At 37.8% G+C, this 26,041-nt stretch overlaps 1 protein-coding gene across 2 annotated transcripts in view; it reads left to right on the forward strand.

The window, feature by feature from the left end:
* The window catches only part of FNDC1 (fibronectin type III domain containing 1), a 129,663-nt gene that overhangs the window by 46,142 nt on the left and 57,480 nt on the right, over nucleotides 1-26,041 (forward strand). For both annotated transcript variants that reach the window (XM_069070350.1, XM_069070352.1), the window contains exons 3-4: nucleotides 1,360-1,446; nucleotides 2,150-2,218. In XM_069070350.1, the coding sequence (XP_068926451.1) occupies nucleotides 1,360-1,446; nucleotides 2,150-2,218 (156 nt within the window). The remainder of the gene's footprint in view (nucleotides 1-1,359; nucleotides 1,447-2,149; nucleotides 2,219-26,041) is intronic.

Here is a 26,041-nt window from a genome sequence, read left to right on the forward strand (position 1 = left end):
AGAGGAAATTCTTTTAAGCAGGTATAAAGAGAGCTCCAAAGCTTTCTAAGCAACAAATCGTTCTTACCAAGCAACTTTCTGATGAGTTAAGTCTAAGTCAATCAGAAACATGTGGATTAAATTTTCTTTGAAATACAAATAAATTTAAAGAGTGAGGAGAGAAAGTGCTTGACAAAGCATGATTTTGTGTTTTGCCTGAATGAAAAGCCTTTGCAAATTAGTCTGAGAAATTGTGCCAAACCCCAAATGCCACTGGGCTCTACCCTGGCGAATCAGAAATAATACCAACTTTGGAAACACTAAACAAATCAGATGATATCTACTGCATCTGTTGTTGCTGTGTCCCTTGCTTGTTGACTAAAAGTACTCTCAGGGGAAATGCTCCCCACATAGAAGAATGGTTATTTCATTTGATAGAGCTAAATCTACTTCTTGAACAAAACAAAACAAAACCCCAAACTTTCATCTCTTCTTCAAGCCTATGATCTGTACCTTTATTTAGAAAAGCACTGATTCATCAGAATAGAAAAGTAATGCTACTAGGCTCTTGCTTTTTGAGATTGAAAGTCCAGTGGAGACATACTTTGTGAATATTGTACTCTCAAGGGTACCCAAAGGTCCTTTGCTAATGCTAGAACATCTTGGGACTTATTTAAAAATGGACAAATAAGACATACCATCTAACCTTTTCCAATAAACTCAAAGCAAATAAGTGGAACCAAATTTCTCAATATAAGCACTTCCTAAATATTGCACGTTATTTTGTCTCCTTTTTGTTTATATTTTCAAGAGAGAGTGGACAAACTTCGTTAAAGGGAACATTTTCTTTTGCAATAGAGTTCTGTGTTAATTCAGGTATTGTGATGAATGTTGCACAAAATTCTAATCTTTAGAGACGTATTTCAAGTTTACTCACCTGGAGTAGTTTGATATTTTACTAAAATCTTGTAAGAATTTTCTTTTGGAGCTTCTTGTGTTGGAATTTTTGACCCTGAAAATTCAATGGAGAGACTTTTCCCATTTTTCAAATTTCTGTTCTTTAGTTTTCAAATTCACACGGAAAAACTGATAATGTTCTCTGTCATATAGATATAGATTTATGGCAATGTGTATATATTTTGGCATAAAGTAATTTATTTTTGAGGGCATGGAGTCAGGTGCACTTTCCTTTTGTTTAGAACAAAATAAGCCATCTCAATTTAAAATGATAATCGATATATGAGAAAGCTGTGGTTAGGCTCATCATTTAATTCAGTTTTTCAAGTTTTATTATAACATTTGAATTAAACGGTTAGTAAATCCAACTGTGTTGCTCCTGGAGATGTGAAACAGTGGCTTGATATAAACCATATGTTTCAGAGCCGGGGGTAGTGTACTTTGTGCTGGTTACTTCAGAGAACTACAACGGAGTGAGTCGCCCAGTATACAGAGCTGAAAGTCCGCTTGGTAAGTCTTACCAGAACTGGAGGTTGTCTTGGGTCACCTGGATTGGAAGTGGCAATCAGCTTTCCCTACTTCCTTAGGGTCATAGCAAAGGCTGAATTTTTTTTAGGAGGGTTAAACAAGTCAGCAGTAAGCTTAGAGGTTGAGATCCATATTATAGACACTCTTCTTTCCTTTAGAATATTTGAAATAGAGAACTGAGTTTGTTTGCTTTTTTTCCTCCCTATAACCTATACATATTATATATTGAGTATGTACTAAGTTATGTGAGTATATATTAAAATGAATATATGTGAAAATAAACTATGTAGCTGAGTTTATAGGAACTGAAGCTATCATTTCATTGGTGTGGGGAGCTTTCAGGCAAGGAAATTCCCTACTAATGCAGATTGATCTCTTCTCTGAACCTTAGAGTCTGAGAGTTGCCTAGAGCACTCAGAGGATATGTGACTTGCTCAGGGTCACACAGTCAGGATGTGGCAGAGGCCGGATTTGAATGTAGGCCATATTGCTGCCCTCTAGGTCCTGCTGCCTCTCCATTAATGTATATATCTCAGTATAGCAGCTCTAAGGTTTCCCAGACCCATCCTTTGTAATCCATTTCCCAACAATATAATTTAAGCATACATTAAGGAAAGAGTGAATTGTGGAAAGCCAAGTTTCCTTTTTTTCTCCCTAATTTTCAAGTTGCATTTTCCTCATTTAGGAGGTGAATGGATCAAGATTGATGGTTTTGCCATTAAGGGTCCAGAACCACTTAATGAGACCGAGACAGGTACTATTTGCTCACTTGGTTCATGTCTCCACTGAAGCACAATCTACCAAGAGGGTTGTGCTTCCTGTCACACACATCGTCTTACAAACATCTCATTTACTTCCCATCGCTAAACTAACACACATGCCACACATTTTTTTGATCAATCTGTTTTTGCGCCTGGTGTACCAAACTGCAGCAAATGTTGTCAATCTGTGATTGTTCTTTCATGTTCTTCTGTGTGGAAATGTCTGAGTCTCTATGTTTGTTCCAAAATTCTGGTAACCATTGACATGTGCTACTCAAATATGATTGTTGAGATGGTTCTATGAACACACAACTAGAATGTATTTACTTCTCAGGCCAGTACGTGGTGTAAAGAAGTAAGTGGCATCCAGGGGTAATGACTTTAAAGGGCAAACCTATTGTCTCAAGGCTGCCTTTGTTAAAAGGATGCTCTGGAGAACCCCCCTTCCATCTCCACTCCATATTTGCTCATTGTTTGTCAATGTCTGCTGGTGTTGATGTTATTTTTCCCTGTAGGGAGAAATGCTGAGATTTGTTGTGTTTTTTGAGTTTATTTTGATGTAGTATAAGAACAGTACAAAGTACTTGCAGGTTTTTATTTCGGAATGTGGTTGGATAGTATCCTGAAGGAAACCCTGTGGAGGGCTGCATTTTAGTCTTGCTGCATTTAGTCTTATATTTCTTAATAAACTCGATGTGACATTGTTTGTAAAGAGAAGGTAAGTATGTAAAAAAAACACAAATCAATAACATTTTCTTTTTGGCTCAGGTTTTGCCTTTCTGAGTAGTTTTCAAAGCCTTTTCTGAACAGAAAAGGAGAGAACAGAAAGAAGGAAGTTTTGAAAGGAAACTAGTTTGGGGTCAATGGGAATAAATCCTGTTTTAAACATCTTGAGTTTCTGATGATAGCAGAATATCCAAGGCAAAATGTCTTTTAGACCATTCAGAATGAGGTCCTTAGAGCTTAGAAGAGGGGTGAATTGTGGAATAGTAGTTACCAAAGTTAGTTACTCCTAGGTGATACCTGTATCAATAGGAGTTGGTTAGTTCATTGAGGGAGAAAGTATAGAGACAGAAGAGTAGATGGCAAGGATGGAACCTTCAGAAACATTATAGTGAGGGAGAGGGTAATATTTTGAGTACCTACTATTTGTAACATGTAAGATGCTGAGAATACAAAGATAGGTTTCTATTAAGTCAAGGAGGTGACAGATCTTAAAGAGGAGTCAGTCCACAAAAAAAGGGGTCCATGGGAACAGTTGGAGTGGGTTGTAATGGGGAAGTGTGAGGGAGAACAAAAATAGAAGAATCTCTCTAGGCTTATAAGTATTTGAGCTAAAGTAGAATTGTTTTTAAAAATTTCTTGATTCTAAATTCACTTTCCAAAGAAATAGGGGAAAACAAAGGAGAGTTACATGGAAAAACACATTTAGAAGGCAAAGAAGGCAGAGTACTTGTGAACAAACAGTATAATTCAGGAGTAGAAAGTGCGACAAAAATGAAAGGAGGTCCAAAAGGAGAGAGAAGTAGGAGCAGCAAGAAAAAAGGGAAATGATAGAAATGGAATGAAGAGGTAGTCATTTAGAAACCAAGGAGAAGTGAGGTACAGAGCTAAATGGGGTCAAAGACTTAATAAAGGTGAGGAAGTTGGAGACAGTCTAGTCCACTGAAACGTTGCATGCTGCTATTTAAGGAATTCAGATCTAGGTTCTAGAAGACCTGAAGGGAATCGTTCTCTTAACGAAGGGAATAGAAACAAACTGTACTTACCTTTAGAATTAATAGGTAGTTAAAGCGTTTACTGAGTACTTATTCTGTGCCTGGCATTGTGCTGAGCACCAAGGATTTAAACAGAAGCAAACCAGAGTCCCTGTCTTCAAGGAGCTTATATTCAAATGGGGGAAGGGGCGTGGCAAAAAGTATGGGACAAGAATACCCTCCAGGAATTTACATTTGAATGGGGAAATATAACTCAAAAAGGGGTTCTGGAAAAGGGTGAGGCAAGGGTACCCATGAAGGGTTATGGTGAAGACACTGTAAGAGGCTCAGAGGCCTGGGTCCTGGCAAGATAAGGAGAAAGGCTCACTTATCATCAAAACAAAGCACAAATTTCAGGTGGGGCAAAGATGGTTGGCACCATGGTGAGCAGACTTTAGGAAATAATAGAAGAGAGACCAAAAAGATGTACATATCTGTCTTTGCTTATGTGCTGTTTGAGTGATATCTTTTGTTTGCAGGTTTCAGGTCTACCTTTATTTTTCTTCTCATATAATTCTCTAGGGGAAATTATTTTTATGAAAGCAATTTTCTTGTTTTTCTAAGACAATTAATTCCTTATGCATTCTTTAGAACAGCTAATATGATTGTCATCTTGCTGAGTGAGCTTGGTTACAGGAATTCTGTGAAGCAAGGATCTGACAGTCATATCACCCTGACTAGAATGTGATCTCATTGAGAGGAGGGTCTGGTTTTTTTTCATCATTTTTGTATTCCTCACAGTATTAATCCAAGTGTAACATGGGCCACAAAGTAGATGCACAAATTTGTTGGATGATAATCACTTCTTTTTTTTTTTTTTTTTAAGCAATCAGGGTTAAGTAACTTGCTCAAGGTTACACGGCCAGTTATTTCTGGGTGTGGTGCTGAGTGTCTGAGCCCGGGATTCGATCTCCAGGTCGTTCTGACACTGGAACCGGTGCTCTTACTCGCTGTGCTACCTGGCCGCCCCGATAATCACTTCTTAGTCTTGCTTTCACTTAGTGTATTCAGTCATGACCCCATTTTTGGTAAAGATACTGGAGTGGTTTGCCATTTCCTTCTCCAGCTTATTTTACAGATGAAGAAACTGAGGTAAACAGGGTTAAGTGACTTGCCCAGGGTCACACAGCTAAGTGTCTGAGGCTGGATTTGAATTCAGGTCCTCCTGACTCCAGGGCTGGTACTCTATCTACTGTGCCACCTAGCTGCCCCAGAAGTGTGGAGGTCCTAGACTCACTTAGTGTAAACCAACCCATGTCCTTTTGATGCTTCAGTAGGACAGAGCATATTTTGAAGTACCCAACTACTGAAGGTAACATTTTATTCGCTATTTTTTAGAGCTTTTTTTTTCTTTCCTTAAATAAATTGACATGAGAATGCTAGTTAAAAACATTTGTAACACATCATATAAGGCAGACCTTAGACCCATGTCTAGTGTGTCCAGAATGTATTGATTGGCCTCTATAGCCAATGTAGGAATTTTTTTGTTGGGATAATTTTGGGATAAACATTTTGTTGGGATAAATAATTTGTTGTTGGGACAATTTATTCAGAATTGTCTCAGTGATAATTTTCACCTAGACCTTTTTTATTGGACTTGGAAAATATGCTGTGCTAGCATCCTGTCAGATCTTTTAAGGTATGTGAATTCTGTCCACTTTTTGAGTCATTTTGGATGCCAAATATCTATATGAGAGATTTATTAAGAATCCTGTCTCATAAATCAGACATTATTGTTGGCGACTGGTACTGTGCCCAATTATTCTTGGCTCTAGTTCTTTCAATGTGCCATATTTCTCCTTGTGTTTTATCTGAAACCAAGGGGGAAAACATTCCCTTACTATTCTAGAAGTGGTAGTGATGGAAAAAGCATTTGTTAAGTGCTTCCTTTGTGTAGAACACTGGTGATGCAAATACAAAAGTGAGGCAGTCTCTTCTCAGTTAGGTGATTGAGTAGACAGAATGTTAGACTTTGGGTCAGGAAGAACTGAGTTCAAGTCATGCCTCAGATATTTATAAGTTGTATGACCTATTATTCTAAAAAGGGGAGACAATATGTACAGAGGTGTGGTGTCAGAAGGGAGTGTTTTGGTTTGGAAAGTTACAGGGATGGTGAGAGGGTCCAGAGGGAAGTAACAATGGCAGTATTGATTAATTTATAATTCCAGAGCTGGATGGAGGACATGCTTGTGACAGTAGGCTGGGTGGAGAGAAGATGGTTCAGGTGTAGAATGAAACATCACTGGAGCCAGCTTACATATAGAGTGGTTCATAAGAAAGAGATTCACCAACCAGGACATCGCAAGACCAGGAGTGGAAGTTTAAAAGCTGAAAATCCCCTAGGGCAATGGTGTCACACTCAAATAGGATCAGGGACTCCAAACCACACATAAGGATCTCTGTAGGTGCATGTTGATTTAGAAACCACATGTTAACATCTATGTTTTACAATATTTTTATTTATTTTGTTAAATATTTTCCAATTGTATTGTGTGTTGGGCCTATACTTCTGTTCTAGGGCATCATGTTTGACCCATAAATGTCTTCCTTATCAATTCTCAAGACCTATGCCAAGCAACTCAGGGGCTATTTGGGTTATAATTGTATTTCTATCCAAACTAACTACAAAAAAATCCCTGTACATTTTCCAGTGAAAGAGCATTATTCCTTTTTGCAACATTATATGGTAGAAGGCCTTTAGCCAATGACCCAGTTTTACAGGCATGGGAACATGCCAGTAAGAGTCACTTCACGTATACTAGCTGTGGGAAGTGATGGTAGAATTTCACAAGTTTTAGTTACTCAGGCCTGGGGGAGAGCCTGGGACTTCCAGAGGTCTGGGGTTATAGGGGAAGGATAATGGTATAGCAGCATACAACTGGGAATCATTTTATGGCATGCAGTAGGAGAATGAGACACATTGTTCCAAAAGCTTAAAAGTTAGTGGTGGAGGTAGGGAGGGGGCCAGAATTTCCAGCCCTGGATTTAGAGCCAAGAGAGGTGGTTCTGCCACTGATCAGCGGGATACATATGGTGGTGGTTCTCTAGTCCTTAGCAAAATGAGGAGGTGAAACGATATGATCTGCAAGGTTCTTTCTAGATTTAATAATCTCTAAGTCTCTAAGTATACACGCACCTCCTTTAGTTGGCTTTTCTTTAAAGAAGCAATGATCACATTCTAGTGTAAAAGAATGGACGTGATCATGGTTTTATTCTGTGGGAGAAGCCTGGCACCTTTTTGAGAAGTGATCATTTATCAAATGTCAAAAATAAGACAAATCAAAACAAGAAAACCCCAAACTTACTGAGTAGTCTATCAAATGAAAGCAGTCTCTTAAATTAGATAATAAAAAATTATAAAATCATTGCATTTGAAAATGCCTCCAAAAGGTCATGTTTTCTATAACCTCAAGTAAGATTGCATTCACTGAGTACCATATTCTGAAAAAAAAATCTCACAATGAAGATTCTATATAATTGCTGAGGGGCTCATCCCAGTGTCTCACAACTCTTAGAATATCTTCATTTTTAATCTAAATTCCTCTAATTCAGTGGTTTTTAGTCTTTTTTCATTTCATAGACCCTTTTGGCAGTCTAATGAAACAAATAGACCCCTTCTTAGAATAATGTTTCATGTGTATAAAATGAAATATATAGGATTACAAATGAAACTAATCATATCTAAATACCATCATCAGAATATTTTTAAAGGGCTCCAAGTTCATGGACCCCAGGTTAAGAACTCTTGCTTTAACTTCAACTTAAGTCTCATTTTCCTTTTTTTTCCTGTCCTAAGTAAAGGTATAGGGACCAGATGACCACTTTCCTTCATTTAATAACTCCCCTGATGTCTTAAAATACCATTATTTGGTTGCTCTATAAACATATTTTCTTTCTTTTTCTAGCTTCTTTGCATAACTTTACTGGGGTAAGGAATATTTTTATGTTATGATGCTATGTTATGATATTACGTTATGATGTTATGTTATGATACATAAAAGTACTCAAAATCAGATCCATGGGTTCTAACCCCAGGCCTGTCCTTACTGTGACATTGGACCTCAGAATACCCCTCTTCTATAAAATGGTCGAACTCTAAGGTTCTATGGCAGCTCTGCATTGTAGGGCATTTTATCTTGTTAAATGTTTCTTTGTTCTCATAATTCTTCAAGGCTTCAATGTGTCTCAAATTGCAGAGCTTTAAAATGAACACTGTCCTCTGTACTAAAGTTTGGATTCATGCTTAATTCAGTGGCAATTCAGTGGCAACCTGAGAGTTCTTTTTGACTACAGTAGAATCTCATTTTATCTGGGGGTGGATCCTTAACTCAGATAGCGAGGTGAAAATCCTTTAACCCCCATGAAGTCAAAATTACCCTCTCTCTGGGATAGGTTTCTAAGATGAAAAGCCTCTGGCACTTTGAAACACTGTAGGAAAGTCAACTCCACAGGTATGATCTGAAACTATGATTCTCCTATAATTGGGTTGGGCTGCAGACTGAACTTTGACTGGAAGTCACTGCTGAGCCTCTGTGCCCTACACTCCATTCCCCAGTTTCTTCCCCTTCCCCTGAGGTGAGATATGCTAGGAAAGAGGCAGCAGCAAGCTTGGGGGCCAATCTACATCTTCATATCTCACTGACTCTTGGACATACATCATTGAGTGGAATGGCAATAAGCAGAACAGTCAGTTAATTGCTTGTATTATTTATTTACCATTTTTCCTTTTTCCTTTCTTCTCTCTCTCTTTGCCCAGTACCTATAGATGAATTTACATAAGTTAAATATGTGTATGATGAAATTTTACTGTGTATTTTGGCTCATACATCATGTTCCCTCCTTTCTGGATAGTTATATTAAAACAATGGTCTGATATTTATTTTGTTCTATAATGACTCTTTTGTCTTTTGTGGCCCTATTCTGTCAGGCATCTTCATCAGCATCACCACTGTCAATATCATCAATCTTAACTCGAATTCAATTCAACAAATATTTATTAGGTGCCTATCATATATGTGCTGTGCTAGGTGTTGAGGATAGAAGACAAAAGTGACACATTTTTAAAATCGACAGTATGCGCAAATCAAAATATCAAATGGATTTTGATGTAGGGTTGATGTCAGGAGAAAACCTTACTTCATCACACAATTTCGTGTATAAAATGGAATCACAACATATACTCGTCAAGCTCCTTGCTATCTATGTATTTTTGGCCTAATACATTTTGGTGAAAGTCACTGGTCTCACCGATATTTGTCAACTTTGTAGGTTTCTACTAAGTACAAACTGTAAGGTACATTTGAAAACTATAGTGGGGGATTAAAAAAAATACACAGAATCATAGAATGTCAGAGTTAGAAATTACCTCAAAGATCATACAGTCCATCACCCTACTTGAGGTAGGAATACTCTATAAAATAACCTCAATTCAGCAATTATTGTAATTATTAATTGTAATTGCTATTTTGTTCAACTGGTGGTTAGCCATTTTCCACTTGAAGGTCTATAGTGTTTTATTACTAACTCCTGAGTCTTTTTGTGTGATGTCTAAGTTCTAGGAAATGTGTACATATGCATACATTAACATACATGTGTGTTAGTGGAACTGAAAAATCCAATATAATGTGACTGCCCCCAAAGCTAATGCAATCTTACCCTGCACTGAGAGATGTAGCTTCCAAGAATGAGGAGACGAGTATTCCTGTGTACTTTATCTGGAATGGGACGCTAAGCCTGGGGTGCCACAGTTTAAGAGGACATTGTTAAAATGGAGAGTATCCAGAGGAATTCAGCCCCAATGGTGAAAAGAGTTTAGTTCACGTTATATAAAAAATAGTTGAAGGAATATGGGATCTTTAGCCTGGAGGAGAGAGTGTTGGGGGAGGGGGGAGAATAGATGATTGCTGTCTTCACGTACATGAAGTGCTGTCATGGAAAAGGCATCAGACTTGTTTTGTTTGGCTTCAGAGGACAGGGGCAAGAGCTGCAGGTGGAAGGAAGTTGCAGAGAGGAAGGCTTGATTTCTGGGAAAATCTTCCTAACAATTAGAACTTTCCAGAAGCAGAACTGGCTGCCTTTAGAAGTGGTGGCTTTCCTTTCATTGGTGGTAGCGACCAGATGACTATTTGCCAGGTCAGTCACAGAGGTTATTCATCTCTCGTATGGGTTGGACTAGATCTGACTCTCAGATCTTGTGATTCTGTGATTTTGTGTATATACATATGTTATTGGTGAGTCATTTCAGTCATGTCTGACTCTTCGTGACCCCATTTTGGGAGTTTTCTTAGCAAAGATACTAGAGTAGTTTGCCATTTCCTTCTTTGGCTCATTTGACAGATGAGGAAACTGAGGTAAGCAAAGTTAAGTGACATGCCCACACACACTATTAAGTGTCTGAGGCTGGATTTGAACTCTAGAAGATTCCAAGTTCTATCCACTGTGCCACCTAGCTGCCTAATACATGTACATAGGCATATATGAATGATTTAGACTTGTCATTTCATCTAGATCCTCCAAGTGTGGAAACTCCCTCCACTGATGAAGATCCACAGTTCCTATGACTTATAGAATTAGGGGGCTTCCTGGGGGCATGACTTCTCCAGTGGGTGCAGAGCTAGTATGTATCAGAGAGAGGATCTGAGCCCAGGTTTTCCCAAATCAAAGAGTAACTCTTATTCAATATGACAAACTGTGTGATAAATACACATATTACATACCTATGTGAATGTCAATGTGTGCATGTGTTCATGTGTACCTATATGTGTATATATAGGAACATTTTCATGCATATTACATGAAATAGAATTTCTGAATCAGGTAATAAGCCTGTAAACCAACTGGTTTAAGTCAACTGATTTCTCTTATTTCCCCAATTTTAATTCCTTTCTATATAACAGTGTAAATTAAGAAAGTAGAAAAATTTCTCCCTTTTTAGCCTAGAATTTGTCTTTATAATTTATTGTCTTACCTAAACAATGCTAGCTAAAATCCATATACACCTTAACAAATATTTGTGGCTTAATTTATTAACAGTCACTGTTTATTGCCTTGTTAGGTCATTCTTGAGGATTCCACTGATAGGGATTTACTCTCATGGGTCTTATTTCTTGGATACTGTTCCACTTGAGTTCAAGATTGTCAAGGATAAAAAATCCCAATATTGTATAATAATATTATGCTTTCTCTTGTCTAACTTTTAAAGATTCTAACATGAGTGCTGAAGAACTCTTTTGTACTTTGGGAATTTCTCATGTCTCTAGCTTGTTGCCTTTACCCAGGCAATTTGGGAACTTCACTATCTGTCACTGCTCAGTATATTGTCACTAACTCCTCTTGCAATTACATAGTTCGTCAGTTCAAAAAAAGGGGAAAAGTTTTGTTTATGGTAGGAAGAAAACAAATAACCTTCATTAAGAATAATATGTCAGGGGTGGCTAGGTGGCGCAGTGAATAGAGCACCGGCCCTGGAGTCAGGAGGACCTGAGTTCAAATCCGACCTCAGACACTTAATACAAAAACTAGCCGTGTGACCTTGGGCAAGTCACTTAACCCCAGTTGCCCTCCAGAAAGCAAAAAAAAAAAAAAAAGAATAATATGAAAATGGGTGATCTTTCCTTGGGAGATCATATAGTTTCAGTGACTTAATCATAGTTATGATCTGGGCAGGTCCTCAGTATGTATTTCTTCTAGTGTAAGCTCTCATTACGTGTCTTATCCAAGTTCTTCAAAACCCTCTACAAGTGGTACCTTTGGTTGTACCTCATCAAAGTGGATAGAGTACCAGCTCTAGAGTCAAGAAGACTCTTCTTCCTGAATTCAGATCTGGCCTCAGATACTTCCTAGCTGTGTGACCCTGCTTGCTTCAGTTGCTGTCTGTCAAATGAGCTGGAGAAGGAAATGGCAATCCACTCCAGTATCTCTGCCAAGAAAACCCCAAATGGAGTCATGCAGACTCAGACACAACTGAGAAACAGTAACATCACAGACTCCCATTACGATTCGGTTAACTTGTTTTGCCTGTCGCTCTTTGAATCAGGTGTCCCAATGCCCTTTTCTACTACTCTCAACCAAAAGTTCATCATCCTAACGTTTAACACAGCGTCTGGCACATAGTAGGTGCTTAGTAAATGTTGATTGATTGATTCCACCTGTAGCTCTCTACAAGTCCCCTCTAAGTTGCCTACTTTTGCAGCTTTCATCTATCAATGTTCTACTAGTAAAGACTCCTCCCAGAGAACCATCCCTTAGATGGAAGGATTTCCTCAGTGCTCCATTGTCTTAGCTGGAGGCACTTGTTTTCCTTGCATCCAGTTCTAACACAATGCCAAACAGGGGACCTGCACTGCATTTCTCCCTTACTTTATGTAGATTCTGACAACTTTTGGCCTGACTAAAGTTTGTCCAATGATCAGAAACACATGGCCCTTCTCTCATTCCAAGTGTCTGTCTTTGATACCAGCGTGGGTAAGGGTGAATTCAGCCGTCTGATGTCCTCTCCTCACCTCCGGGACTTGGACACGGTGCCTACAGCTCATATGAGCATCTTGCACAAACCTAAGGGCTTTATGGGGTTCTCAGATCCTCTCCCAGCCTCAGCCCACTAAGTAGTCCCTCAGGTTTGTGTGTTTGTCTGAGACTAGCAGCTAGCATTACTCAAAATCCCCAGGACTTCTGCTCTCGGTAGGCATGTGAGGAGGGTAAGACAAGCCTTTCTCTTCATTTTTGTGACTGGGAAGAGAAATATTTACAATTCCTACTACATCTTGTGTCAGGTTTTTTTAGATTTTTTAAAGTACTTTTCACTAAGTCATCTATGTCAAAGTTATTAAAATGTAATTTAAGAATTTGTGAGACAAAAGTAAGAGAAAAATATACTAGTGTCATGATGCTTTCACATAGAGAGCTAAAGCACAGTATCCTGCCCTGAGATGAACTGTTTCTCCATCAGATAACCTAGTTTCTTAGTAGGGCAAAAATGCAGCCTGTGAAATACATCTTGTGAATTAAATCTAAGTATAACAAGTTTAGAAAAATATTCATTTTACAGCCTTCAAAGCTCTTTAGCATCGCATTATTGCTGTAGTGAAACAGAAAGGACAGAGAGAAATAGGAGAAGCCAGAGGTCCACCAAACTATCTCTGTTTTAGCTGGCCCACCTTTCCTAGGAAATACCTGTGGAAAGACAAGAAATGAACTCTCCCACTAAAATATTTTTGTTCTTTCCACAAATATTTCATTGAAGTATGTAGTGTATTGAGCACTGTTCTCTCTGAGTATTTATTCAACAACTTGTTCATTTAAATTTGTGGAGTTTTAAAAGAAAAATGTGACAGGTATAGGATTGGAAAACTCGGAGTCTAAGTGAGCGCCCTGCATTTAGCTTTGCTCACAGAAAGGTATGCCTTTTTCTTAGGTACTTCAAGCATCCATGCTTTGTATCAGTGGAACCCCACCCCCCATTCACCAACACAGTTCATGATCCCCTGCATGATTTACTAGATCATCCAGGGGAGTGACTGTGGCTGAAAAACACATCATCATTGAATAACCAGCTTTTTAGTGCCCTTGTTGTGTCATTGCAGTCATGTCTGACTCTCTGTGACCCCATTTGGAGTTTTCTGGGCAAAGATACTGGAGAGGTCTGCTGTTTCCTTCTCCAGCTCATTTTAAAGATGAGGAAACCAAGAGAAACAAGGTTAAGTGACTTGCCCAGGGTCACACAGCTAGTAAGTGACTCCAGCCCTGGTTCTCTACCAATGTACCATCTAGTTGCCTTTTCTAGTCTCACACCTCTCTGAATTAGCCAGGTTGGTTCCCAGAAAACAGACCTATAATCTAGTCAGTACCAGATCTGTGCCTTTGCCCATGGTCACCTCTGAACCACAGCGAGGCATGAGTGCAGGAATTTAGAGGAGGAAAAGCATTTTAAAAATTATACTTATTTAATTGGTACCTTTTGTCATTACATGATTATTTCTCAATATATCCCTCTCTTTTCCTTCCTAGAAAGCAATCCCTATGAGAGTGATTAAAAAGGAGAAAAAGAAAAAGCATTTCAGCTAAACTAACAAATATATCAAATACAACTTTGATGCTATATACAGTGTTCCACACCTATTTGGCATTATAGGGATGATGCTTCATTGACACACTTTCTTATATTTTTCCGTTACTATCCATCCATTGCCCTTTCCTCCTACATAATATTCTCTCCCCTCACCCCAACCAAAATAAATGTTTTCCCTTGTAATATATATATATATATATATATATATATATATATATATATATATAGTCAGCCAAAGCAAATTTGTACATTGGCCATGTCTGAGAGTATCCATCTCATTCTGAATCACTTGTCAACTCTCTCTGCCAAGAAATGAAGTGAGGCATAAGTTTATCACAAGTCTTCTGGAGCTATGATTGGTGATTGCATTGATCAGTATTCTTTAGTTTTTCAAATTCTTTTTGTTATAAGCATTTGGTCACTGCAAATTTTTCCTCCTGTTTCTGCTCACTTTCTAAGGTATTTTCCAACCCCAACTTTTTTCTTCTATTCTATTTGAAATTATTATTCTTTTCATTATGAATGATATATATGGAACTAAGAAAAGAATGATGTACCAATGGCTATAGGAAATAGGTCCAAGTCTAAGCTCTGCTATTTAATTTTTGAGTGGCACTGAATTAGTCATTTAAATTCTCTGGGTCACAAATTCTTCTTTAGTAAAATGTGGGGGTTAGTCTAGCTGAATTTTAAGGTCTCCTTTACCTCTAAACCCTATGATATCCTTAGGGATGATTTTCAGCAATTTCTAATGTGAAGAAAAAAAATTTTCTCTTTTTCCTCTATTTCTTATTCTCTGTGTTTCCTGAGAAGGCTAAATCTCTTTATCTGAATATGAATTTCAGAAACTCCTAGTTAATTTCAATAGAATAAGCTTTGAAGAATTCTGAAGTCTGTTTCTATGGATAATACATGAGTAAGTCATTAAAGGTTTCTTTGAGAACTTGTCCATGTTTAATTCAATATCATTGTAATAGTGGAGTTGAAAATGCAGCTTCTAGACTTCATAGAAAAGCCATATGGAAAGGATTCAGAAATGACTGAGCTGCCTGGAAAAGGAAACATTTAGCAGCTTTCTCCTACAACAGGGTTTAAACCAACATTTTGTGATATCTTATCACAGCAGTTTGTTATATTATACACTCACATATGTATATATGACTATAGGTTTTGCTTTTTTGAATTCCCAGAGGGTAGGCAATTGTGAAAGATTCCTCTTTTTCTGATGCCAATCTATATACTTACTTCAGCCAGTAATTAGCATGCTTCTCCCAAGTGGTCGAGAGGCCTAGCTGTGGAACGGTGTAACTAAGAAATGAAGAAACTGCCTGTGAACCAGATTCATCATCTCTGCTTGTGTGGCCATCAAATAAAACAGCATACAGCTAACTTTGACTTCATGCCACAATGAGACCTACAGTAGTTTAATAAAACCTGATATCTTTGACTAGGTCATCCATTGTTGGAGGCCAAAGGCTTTCTGTCTGGGAGTTTGAGGGTTTTGACATTTGAGAGAAGGGGAAAATCACTAGTAGCATTTCTAAATTGGAACTATGTGGATTAGCATATCTTCTTATGGAAAGACCAAAAGAATTCAAAAAGGGCATCTAAAAAACCCCAACCTTATTTCTTAGACCCTTGTTTTCTGTTTTTATTACATTTTATTTGTGGATATATGTATGACTCATGATCTTTATATTTAATGAGTAGGGATAATAGACACAGGCATTATCAGTGGTTAAAATTGCATTACTTCTTCTTAGCAAGGTAGACTGTATTTTACTAGGGCTCCAAATACATAAAACACTTCCCACTATCTACATTTGCCCCCTTTACTGGAGACTGTTTAATTGTTTGTTGATTGATTTATGATACATGGGTTAGTGGAAGAGGTAGGGTATAAACACACAATTTGCAAGATGAAGATGAATGACTAGAAAAGCAAGTAGGTTTGAGCTGTTCATTAAAACCCTGAGATGCAGGGTGGCCAGGTAGCACAGCGAGTAAGAGCATTGGCCCCAGAATCAGGATGACCTGGGATCAAATCCGGCCTCTGATACTTAGCACCACACCCAGAAATAACTGGCCATGTAACCTTGAGCAAGTTACTTAACCCCAATTGCTTAAAAAAAAAAAAAAACAACCCTGAGATGCTAAAATAGTACAAAGAAGACCTTCAGTGCATTGCATAGATTTAGTCTAGAGAATCAGTGGGGAAACATAGGCAAGAACTGTATGTAGGAGGAGAAGGCATATAAGGACTGTAATCTGTGTTAGTGGAGGGGCTATCTTCGCTGATGAAATGATGGATATTTCAGAGTTTCAGCAATGGAAGGGAATTTCTTCTTTGCCTTCCCATAATTCCTCACTCTATCAGATTACTTCTCTCTCTCTCTCTTCTCTCCCCTCTCTCTTTCTCTCATTTGCATATATATGTATTTTATATATTCTATATACCTAGCTATTTACATGTTGTCTCTCCCCTCTCTAGAATGTACATTTTTATGAGGGCAGGTACTGAGTTTATTGTTTTGCATTTCTTTGTGTCTCTGGTATTTAGCACAGTTCTTGGCACATAATAAGCATTTAATAAATGCTTGTTGACTCACTGATCTCAGAAGTCATCTAGTCCAACCTATACTTGAACAGGAATCTCTTTTGCGATGTACCTGACAAGTTGTTATCTGAACTCCACTCAGAGATCTCTAGTGTTATGGACCTGACTTCATCCTGTTGTAATCTGTTCAACTTTTGAACAGGGTGAATTGCTAGGAACTTTTTCCTTAAACCAAGCTGAAATCTGTCTCTCTGTAACTCCTACCCACTGCTCCTAGTTCTATCTTCTGGCACCATACAGAATAAATCACATTCTTCCATGTGAAAACCTTGTAAATACTCAAAGCATCTGTGTCTTCTGATCCCCAGGTCCCTTGGCACAACACCTGGGACACAGTGGGTATTGAGGTAAATGTTGGTTCATTGGTAAGCTATTAAAAACTCTTATAGTGTTGTCTTTGGTCTTCCTCCTTTCACTAACAGTCATTTGTCAATATCCTTCCTAAAATGTGGCACCTGGAACTGAATACAGTACTCTACATGTGGCACAAAACAATGGGACTACCCCTTTCTCCCTTGTTCTAGACAGCATACTTCTCTTAATGCAGACTCATTTTGCATCAGCTTTAAAAAATATCAAACTATGGATAAGTATGAGCATTTATTTAATAGGTAAGAAAATTGAGACCCAGAAAAATTAAGAGGCTTGCAAGATCATACAGGTATCACTGGCAGAATTAGGAGTTGGAACCCTGGTCTTCTAACATCAAAGACAGCATTCTTTCCAGTGTGTTTCATAAATTTTTCAGGATGTGAGAACTTTTAGTGCTAAATAGATTTCAATTCAATACAGAATATGAAAAACACAAATTGACAAAGTAGTGGGATTAGTTCAAAGGATGTGAAGGCTCTCCATAGAGATGAATAAGAATTGGACCAATGATAAGTTTGGGCTGCCATGTTTATAGTACCCCTAGCTGGAGTGAGGTAGCAGATTTAAATGATTTCTTCTTCCTTTCAGTTATCTCATTCTAGGCCATTATGTAGGTTATCTTCAATCTTTTGGGAAGGAGGAAACAGCTACTTTTAATTTCCTCAAAATCATGTGGCAACTGAGGGTTATGAGAGTGGCTTTCATGAAACTTCTGGGAATATAGGTTCTGATGATAGCAAAGTCCCTAAGTGGAGTGAGGAAAAAGGTTACTTTGAGTGGCTTTGTTCCTTAAAAAAAATTCTATCAAATTTCTCATAGGTAAGATACAATGGTAGGTATCACAGAAGCAATTACGTGGGAAGACTTTGAGATATCCTGGTAGTTTCTAAGCTTTGGGGACTCCTTTCTACATCTGTCCTAATTGTCATTTGTCTATACCTCCTTTGAACCATTCTGTCTTCCCAGAAACCAACTTGTAGACTCAATTTCTTCTAAGATGGCCTTACTTGACTTATAACTAAGTCATAGTATTTCAGTGTTTAGTGCCAAAGGAGACATTTGGGATCATCTGTTCCAGCTCTTTCATTTTACAGGAAACTGAGACTCATAGAGGGTAGCAGAATCAGGATTTTACTCCAAATTTTCTAACCCCCTCACAAATATCCAGGTGGAGCCAAAGCTTTGATTCTCTACGAGGATTTTTCAATTCACATTTTTGTTCTCATTCATTCTTCTACAACCTCCCTCTCATAAATCTCTTCTTTTGTTTTTACTTTTACCTTCTTCTTTCTCTACCCCAGTTCTCCTCCCTTCATCCTTTTCACATTTAACCACACAAAAATACAAATTAATATCTTTATTTGCATGCATCTGTCACAGAGAGTGGAGGATTAGGTGAAGAAGGTCAATGAAAAGGTAGCTTCTAGCTTCTTTTAGGATATAGTGAGCTCTAGGGACAGTTGGGCTCTTAAGCCAAGTCTCTTTGAAACTTTGGTCACACACAGCAGATCAGGCCAGCCTGTGGCAGCAGAAAATGGTGCCATCCCAGGGAAATATGTTGCCCAGGACCGTCAGCTATAGGGCATGTGACTGAATTCCCCCTCTGCTTACTAAGGAAGGAAAAGATTCTCTGAACTCTGATGAAGTCCAAGGGCATTCGATGGACAAATTGAAAAACTTTGTGAACTCATTTATCTATGCAAACTATATTGCTCTACATATAATAGGTGCTCAATAGATATTTATCGGTGATGATGAATTGTTAAAGTAATTTTCAATTCACAGTACAAAAAGAAGAGTGGAAACACCATATTTGTAAATATTTTCACTTTTAATCAACATTCACTCTAATGGCCATCATGATTTTTAAAAATCAACTAATCAACCACTTACTAGCTGTGTGACTCTAAGCAAGTCACTTAACTCTGCTTGCCTCAGTTTCCTCATCACTAAAATGAGCTGGAGTAGGAAATGGCTAACCACTCCAGTATCATTGCCAAGAAAACCCCAGATGGGGTCATAAAGAGTCAGACATAACTGAAAAGACTCAACAACAACCACCACCACCACCAAGCATTTGTTAAGGGCCCATTGAGTGCCAGCTGTCTTAGGAACAGAAAAGAAACAGTCCTTTCCCTACAGAAACTTACGTACTATCTGGGAGAAAAAGATGCACAGACACAAGTAAATGCCAAATATAACACTGGGGAGGGGAGAGTCACTAGCTAACAGGGAGGGAGATCATGTAGGCAATGACAGCTATAATGTATAGTATGATTTATCTATTTATTTATCTATACAACTCTGGGCATATCACTGAACCTTTCTGAGCCTTGGTTTTCTTTTAGCAAAAGGAAAATACTAATAATACCTACCTCACAGGACTGTTGTGATCAAAGGTGATAATCCCTATAAAGGCCTTTGCAGATCTTAGAATGCTACATAAATGCCAGCTATTGTTATCTTGATTTCTAAAACCTCAGAATTGCTTGTCTGATCTGGTACAGAATGGTAAGCAGTTGTGTTCTCATTCCACGTGGCTTTTATTTTTTTGGTGACTGATGACTATCTGGAAAAGGTTTCACCTAGTTGGCTTGCTCAATGGACAGTATATGGTGACCTTAGGATTGCTCTTGTAAATCCAGTTGTGAGTAGCACTCCCTTGATCTGATTGTGTTATATTGTGAAAGACTGAGAAAAGTCTGTTTTGTGAAATAAAAATGCGCTCAGCACTTGTGGATTTGAGTTTGATTACTCTTGGCAATTGTGACTTCCTGTTTTCAAGATAAAAGACTTAGAGATTTATTAGAAAGATATAAGAGCTTTTGTGGGGATATTAAATAGTACTTAGAGAAAACACTTAAATGATTTAACTGTGAACAAATTTGAAACACGTGGGTCAAGTTTCCTTCAGTGTCCATATGGTTTAAAAAATGATTAAAAAGTAAATAATAAAAGGTGTTTGAAGTTTTATGTAACTTAGAAACCACTAAAAGAAAATAAGAGAGTTGGGAAGAATTCTAAAACAACAAAATGCAATTTGATATTTAAAACATACAGATTTGAAATGTGGTAGTTAGTCCTTAAGTTGCTAAAAGTTTCATTTAAGTAGGTTGTTTTTTTTTCAAATCAATGACCTATTGAATAGATTGAATAATAGTAACCCCCTTATTAGAGAGGACAATTAAAGACCAGTATCCTGGAAATAAGCTGTTCTGTTTCCATTTGGTTGGAGGTATTGGATCATCCATTTACTCAAAAATATTTATTGAATATTTATTCTGTGCAAGGCACTGGAGGAGATTCAGAGAAGATCAAAACATCCTTGATCTCTGACATGCAGGAAATTATGGTATGGTAAACTCAGGGAGCACCCTATCTTGTACATATGGGCTTAAAAATATCAACCTTGTAAGCACTTCATCTAAAAACTATTTGGCAGGGTATATCACACTACAGGAGAGTAGGGGGGAAGGGGATGAGAGGGGGGATGATGGAGGGGAGGGCAAGTTGGGGGGGAGGGAAGTTAGAAGCACACATTTTTGTAAAGGGACAGGGTCAAAGTAGAGAATAGAACAAGTGGGGGGGCAGGTCTTTCACAATATATCTACTATGGAAATGTTTTGTGTAGTTACACATGTTCAACCTATATTGAACTGCTTATCTTGCCAGTAAGGGTGGATGATGAGGGAGGAAGGGAAAGAATCTGGAATTCAAAGTTTTAAAATCAAATGTTTAAAAAAATATTATTTTTTTTACATGCAACTGGGAAATAAGATATACAGGCACTGGGATATAGAGATCCATCTTGCCCTACTGGAAAGTAGGAGGGGGGATGGGGAGGGACATAGGAGAGAGCAGATTGGGAGAGGGGGTTTACAGTGGGATCACTGTTTTGAAGTGGTGGGTACGGGAAAGACGGGGAGAAAATTTGTAATTCAAAATCTCATGGAAATGAATTATGTAAACTAAAAATAAACATAAAATTTAATTTAAAAAATTAAACACTATTTGGGGGTTTTACAAGACTGCTATCTCAGTGTCAGCATGAGTCAATATGGACATCCCAAAAAGCTAATGTGTTTTTAGGTATCTGCAGCATAGGAGATGAATAGTTTTCTTAATATGTCCAGGGTAGGCTGGATATTTGGGATATTGTAAAAGAAATCCCTTTTCATGTAGAGTTTGGACTATTTGGTTTCTGGGGTTTTCTGGGCTTCCTTCCACCTTGGAGATACTCTTATTCCTAGAGAAGATACTGCACCCTTTGCATAATGAGAGCTATTAAGACCTACTTTTTTCTTACTTTCTGATCCTGACTCTTTATACTTCTGATATTGCAATTAAGAAAGCCACCAGTGTGATTTTAATGTAGTGGTGTTATTGTCTTGTGTGACTGGGTGGTGTCGTGGCTAGAGATCTTGCTTCGGTCAAGAAGACCTAGGTTCAAATCGTGCCTCGAATGTATGCTGGCTTTGTGTCATTTACTTCTCACTGATCTAAGCAGCTCCCTAAGATACTACAACTGTGTTGCAGAGAGGATGGTGACTTGTATTAGTCAAGGAAATTTCCTCATTTGGGAAGTCCATTGACCAGTAAAGTCACATGTCCAATACCTATTCCTATCAGTGCCCATGTTGGTGGACTAAATATCTCTAGTTCTTTTAAGGTTATCTCCATATATCATGTTTTGTGATTGTGGGTATTCTTCCTCAATCATGGTTCTCACAACTGAATACAATACAGTGCATTGGGTTGTAGAACTAGAGGAAGAAGGGACCTCAGAAGCGAGGAGGGGCAGGGAGATCAAGTCCATCCTCACACAGTAAGTGTAAGAGGTGGGATTTGAATTCTGATCTTCCTGACTCCAAAGCCAGTATTCTTTCCATTATACTGCATTGCTTCAGATGTGGTCTAAATGGGTTAGACTACTGTAAGGATTATTGCCCAACTCATTGTGGATGCAATATTTCTATTGACGTTGGCTTCTTTTAGCTACCATGTTACACTGTTGACTACTAACCCCCCTACTTCTTTTTCACATGAGTTGCTTTCTAGTCATCTTCCCTTAAGGGTACTTGTGAAATAGGTTTTTGTTTAAATAGAAGTGCTAGACATTACACTGATTACATTTTATTTGTATTTTTCCACCCTATTATTCACACCTTTTGAAATTTCTCTGGATCTTAATCTTGTCATCCAGTTTACTAGTTACTCATCCCAGTTTCCTATCATTTGCAATTTTGACAAACATGTCATTAAATAAAGTCATTGTTAAAAAAGCTGAATAGAACAGGGCTAAGCACTGAGCCCCTTAGCTAACCACTAGAAACTTCCATCCCTGTTTACACTGATTTCTTAATCAACACCCTGAGAGTCTGGTTAATTCACCCAGTTCTAAAACCATATAGCTACACTGTTATTTAGTTAATTTTTCATCTATTTGTCCACAAGGATACATGAGGGATTTTTTCATATTTTTAAAAATTCTACAATATGTCTGCCAAATGTCTCCAACATTTTCTTGAGCTGTTAGTTTAAAAAATCTGTCCAAAAAATTAGGTAAGTGTGGCATGACTTGTTCTTAAAGAACCCATGTTGACTTACTTCTTTTTCTAAGTACAGATAGACCATCTATTTAATAATTCTAGAATTTCTCTATTCTAGGAATTTTCCTAGGATTAATAATTTGAAGAATCCACTACCTTTATTTCTGTTTAATTTTTGTAGCCGATATTGCTTAGTGTAGTATCTGGTACGTAGTGACACAATAAATGTTTGTTGATTGATTGGTTCTTCTTTTCTGTAAATAATTCTAGGTCTTGTGGAGGGATACAATACTAATAAATATAAATAAATTTATATAGAGCTTTAAGATTTGCAAAACACTTTACAAATATTGCCTCCTTTAAGCCTTGGGAGATAGGTGCTTTTATTATCCTAATTTTATAGATGAGGAAACTGAGGCAGACAGCATGACCTTCTCAAGGTCACACAGATAAGTGTCTGAGGCTGGATTTGAACTCAGGTCTTCCTAACTCCACTTTCTCCAAAAGATTTTCTTAAGAGACAACAAAACAGTCCCTGGAAAAGTAAAGGTGGTTACTTTTTTTGTTGTAGTTAATACCCTCCAAATTATTAAACATTATTAGACAAAAAATCTCCATCAAGATCCCGCTTTCATTTCACATGACACTGGTCACAGGATCATGGGTATAGAGTTGGGAGGAACTTTTTAGAGACTGTCTAGTGAAGGCCCTCGTCTTACATGAGAACAAGTACACTGCTCTTTGCCCACAATTGAGAGAGAAAGAGAGAGACAGAGAGGCAGACAGAGAGAGACAGAGAGAGGGAGGGAGAGAGAGAGACAGAGACAGACAGAGAGAGAGACAGAGAGGAGAGAGAGACAGAGAGGAGAGAGAGACAGAGACGAGAGAGAGACAGAGAGGAGAGAGAGAGAGACAGAGAGAGGAGAGAGTAGAGGGAGAGAGAAAGAGAGGGAGAGGGAGAGAGAGAAAGAGAGAGAGAGAGAGAGAGAGAGAGAGAGAGAGAGAGAGAGAGAGAGAGAGAGAGAGACTTTTTGGATGTTCTATGTTACTTATGATTTCTACCTCTTAAGAACCTCTAAATAGTAATTCCAATGGAAGGAATGCCACTTGTTGTCAAGGTCAAACTTTGCTTGATTGGAGGTTTTCTTTCTTCCAGAGTCACCCAGCTAGGAACTCAGAAACTCAATTAAATTTGGCAGCTGAATTCTTCTTGGACCTTTTTGAATGCCTAAAACTGCTGCTTGTATACAATGCTTATTATTAGTATGAAACAAGAACTGTCAATATGGAAATTCATCTCATTATTCATGTGTGTAACTGGCATCTTTGATGAGGTGGAATACTGAGTACCTTCTAAATTTATTTTCTTTTGGAAATTGTATTATTTTTTAAGTATTACTTTTTGGATTTACCATTTTTCAGAGCTAGTTCTTGAAACTATAACTGAATACCACCAGCTTTTTTATTCCAGTGAGGCTATTTTGGTTAGAGGACTAGAACACTAATGAGGCAGGTTGGAAAAGCAGTAACTAGAGGACTGGACTTGTAGTGAGGATGTCCTGAGTTCAAATCCAACTTCAACCAGTTACTAGCTGCCTGATTCTGAGCGAGTTATTTTTTGGAAATTTTTTGCTTTCATTTTTTTTTTTTTGCTACAGATTTCTCATTTGTAAAAAAAAAAAAAATTAGGGATGATAATGGCATTTACAATCCCACCCCCCCCCACACACACACCTGTTGGAAGGATAAAATGAGATAATATTTGTAAAGTTCTTTGCAAACCTTAAAGCACTATAAAGGTGCTAGTGTTATTGCTATTATTATTATTCATTCTATTTACACAACCAGGTGTCTCATGAAGGTGGTATAATAGCCATAAGACTATATTATTTAATGAAATGTTAATTGTCTTCTAGAACATGGGGAAGGCTTTTAGTAAGGTGCAATAACAGATTATCACTCATCCAAAAAATAGTCTAGTTCAGTGTGGGAAATCTCATACCCAGAAGGTTGATGAATTGCTTTGGTCAAAGCAAATCATGAAAACTGCCTACTGAGGCTTAAAGAGATCAGGACCTAGGTTGGCAGAGAACATACAGAAGACCAATGAAATCACTGGTCTTTTAGGGAATTAGAATCTTGAATAATTAGCATCACAATGAAAAGATCCTGTAACTGAACAGGTAGTTAGTTATATGACCCTTATTTACTAAATTGCATGCACTAGATTCTTTGTGTAGCCCTCTAGAAATGTGATAACATGGCCACCCTTTGGACGATATTCTCTAAAACACTCACCTATAGTCTTCTCCATTAGTTATTGGTTGTTTGGACTTTTTTAAGGGATGATTTTCACTAGATAATGTATCTATTGTGTTTTGATGGGTAGCTATTGCTTATTACGTTGTTTTTGGTCTTATGGCTGGATTTTTTGATGTTAATTCAATTGAAGCTCTTTCCTCAACTTGACTTTTTATTTTTTTGGTCTTCAAGGAGTTTGCATTTTAATGATGGAGACAATAATGCATACACATAAGCATATGCAAAACAGATGCAAGTACACCTTAGATGGGAAGGCACTAATTGCTGAGGGAATGGGCTGAATCCCTTCCCTGCAACTTTTAGAATTTCCCAGGATAGTAAAACCAGTCAAGGGAGGGACCCAAATTCATGTCCTCCTGACCTTGAAGCTGGCTCTCCATCCACTACTTCACAATTTTTTTCTCTAAATGATGCTACACTTTCTTAAACTTTCCAATTTTATTACATCAGGCAAAACTCAAGAGGGTGGAGGAATGTGAGGAGAGAGGGAGGGATGCCCTTGTAAATAAATACCTGCCTCATAGCCTCATCCTTAAAGTAAGGAGTCCAAAATAGGGTAGATGTTATGTGTTTGTGCCATATGTGTGTTACCAATTTGACAGTTTTGTTTAGTGTGAAACCAAAAGAACTTAGGCACTGAGTTACAGCTTCAGGGATGAATCACTCAGAAAATGTAAACAATATAAGGAATAGCTTAAGAAATATTTGTTTAGTAAAAAAAAAAGGAAAAAAGGTGAAGCTCTGTTAAGGGCAATATGATTAAGGATTTGTATTGTGTTGCCTGGAAGGTCAGAAGCTCAAGAACATGGGAAAATAATAATTAAAACAGAAACCAAATAATGACAAGCCAAGAGAACCCATTATTTTCATTTGTAGGGTGGGATTTCTAATGGACAGTAGTAGTATGTGGTAGGCCTGTACTGTACTTCCTTCTTTGACCTTTAACTCTTCTCAAATGATACTGCATTGTCCTTATTGAGCTTAAATTTGGGGAGGAGGAGGGTGCAAAAGGAAAAAAAAAGATAAAAGAGAACATTTTAGAACATCCATGATTTCTAGCAGAAATTTTTGTTTACTCCATTTTGTTTGACATTTGTGGTAGGAAAGGTAGTGAGAATACCATTTATCTTTCT

This window comes from Petaurus breviceps, unplaced genomic scaffold (genome assembly GCF_028583685.1).
Source record: "Petaurus breviceps papuanus isolate PSGF00001 unplaced genomic scaffold, PetGlider_PUasm1.0 90808, whole genome shotgun sequence".
In the NCBI taxonomy this organism is placed as follows: Eukaryota; Metazoa; Chordata; class Mammalia; order Diprotodontia; family Petauridae; genus Petaurus; species Petaurus breviceps.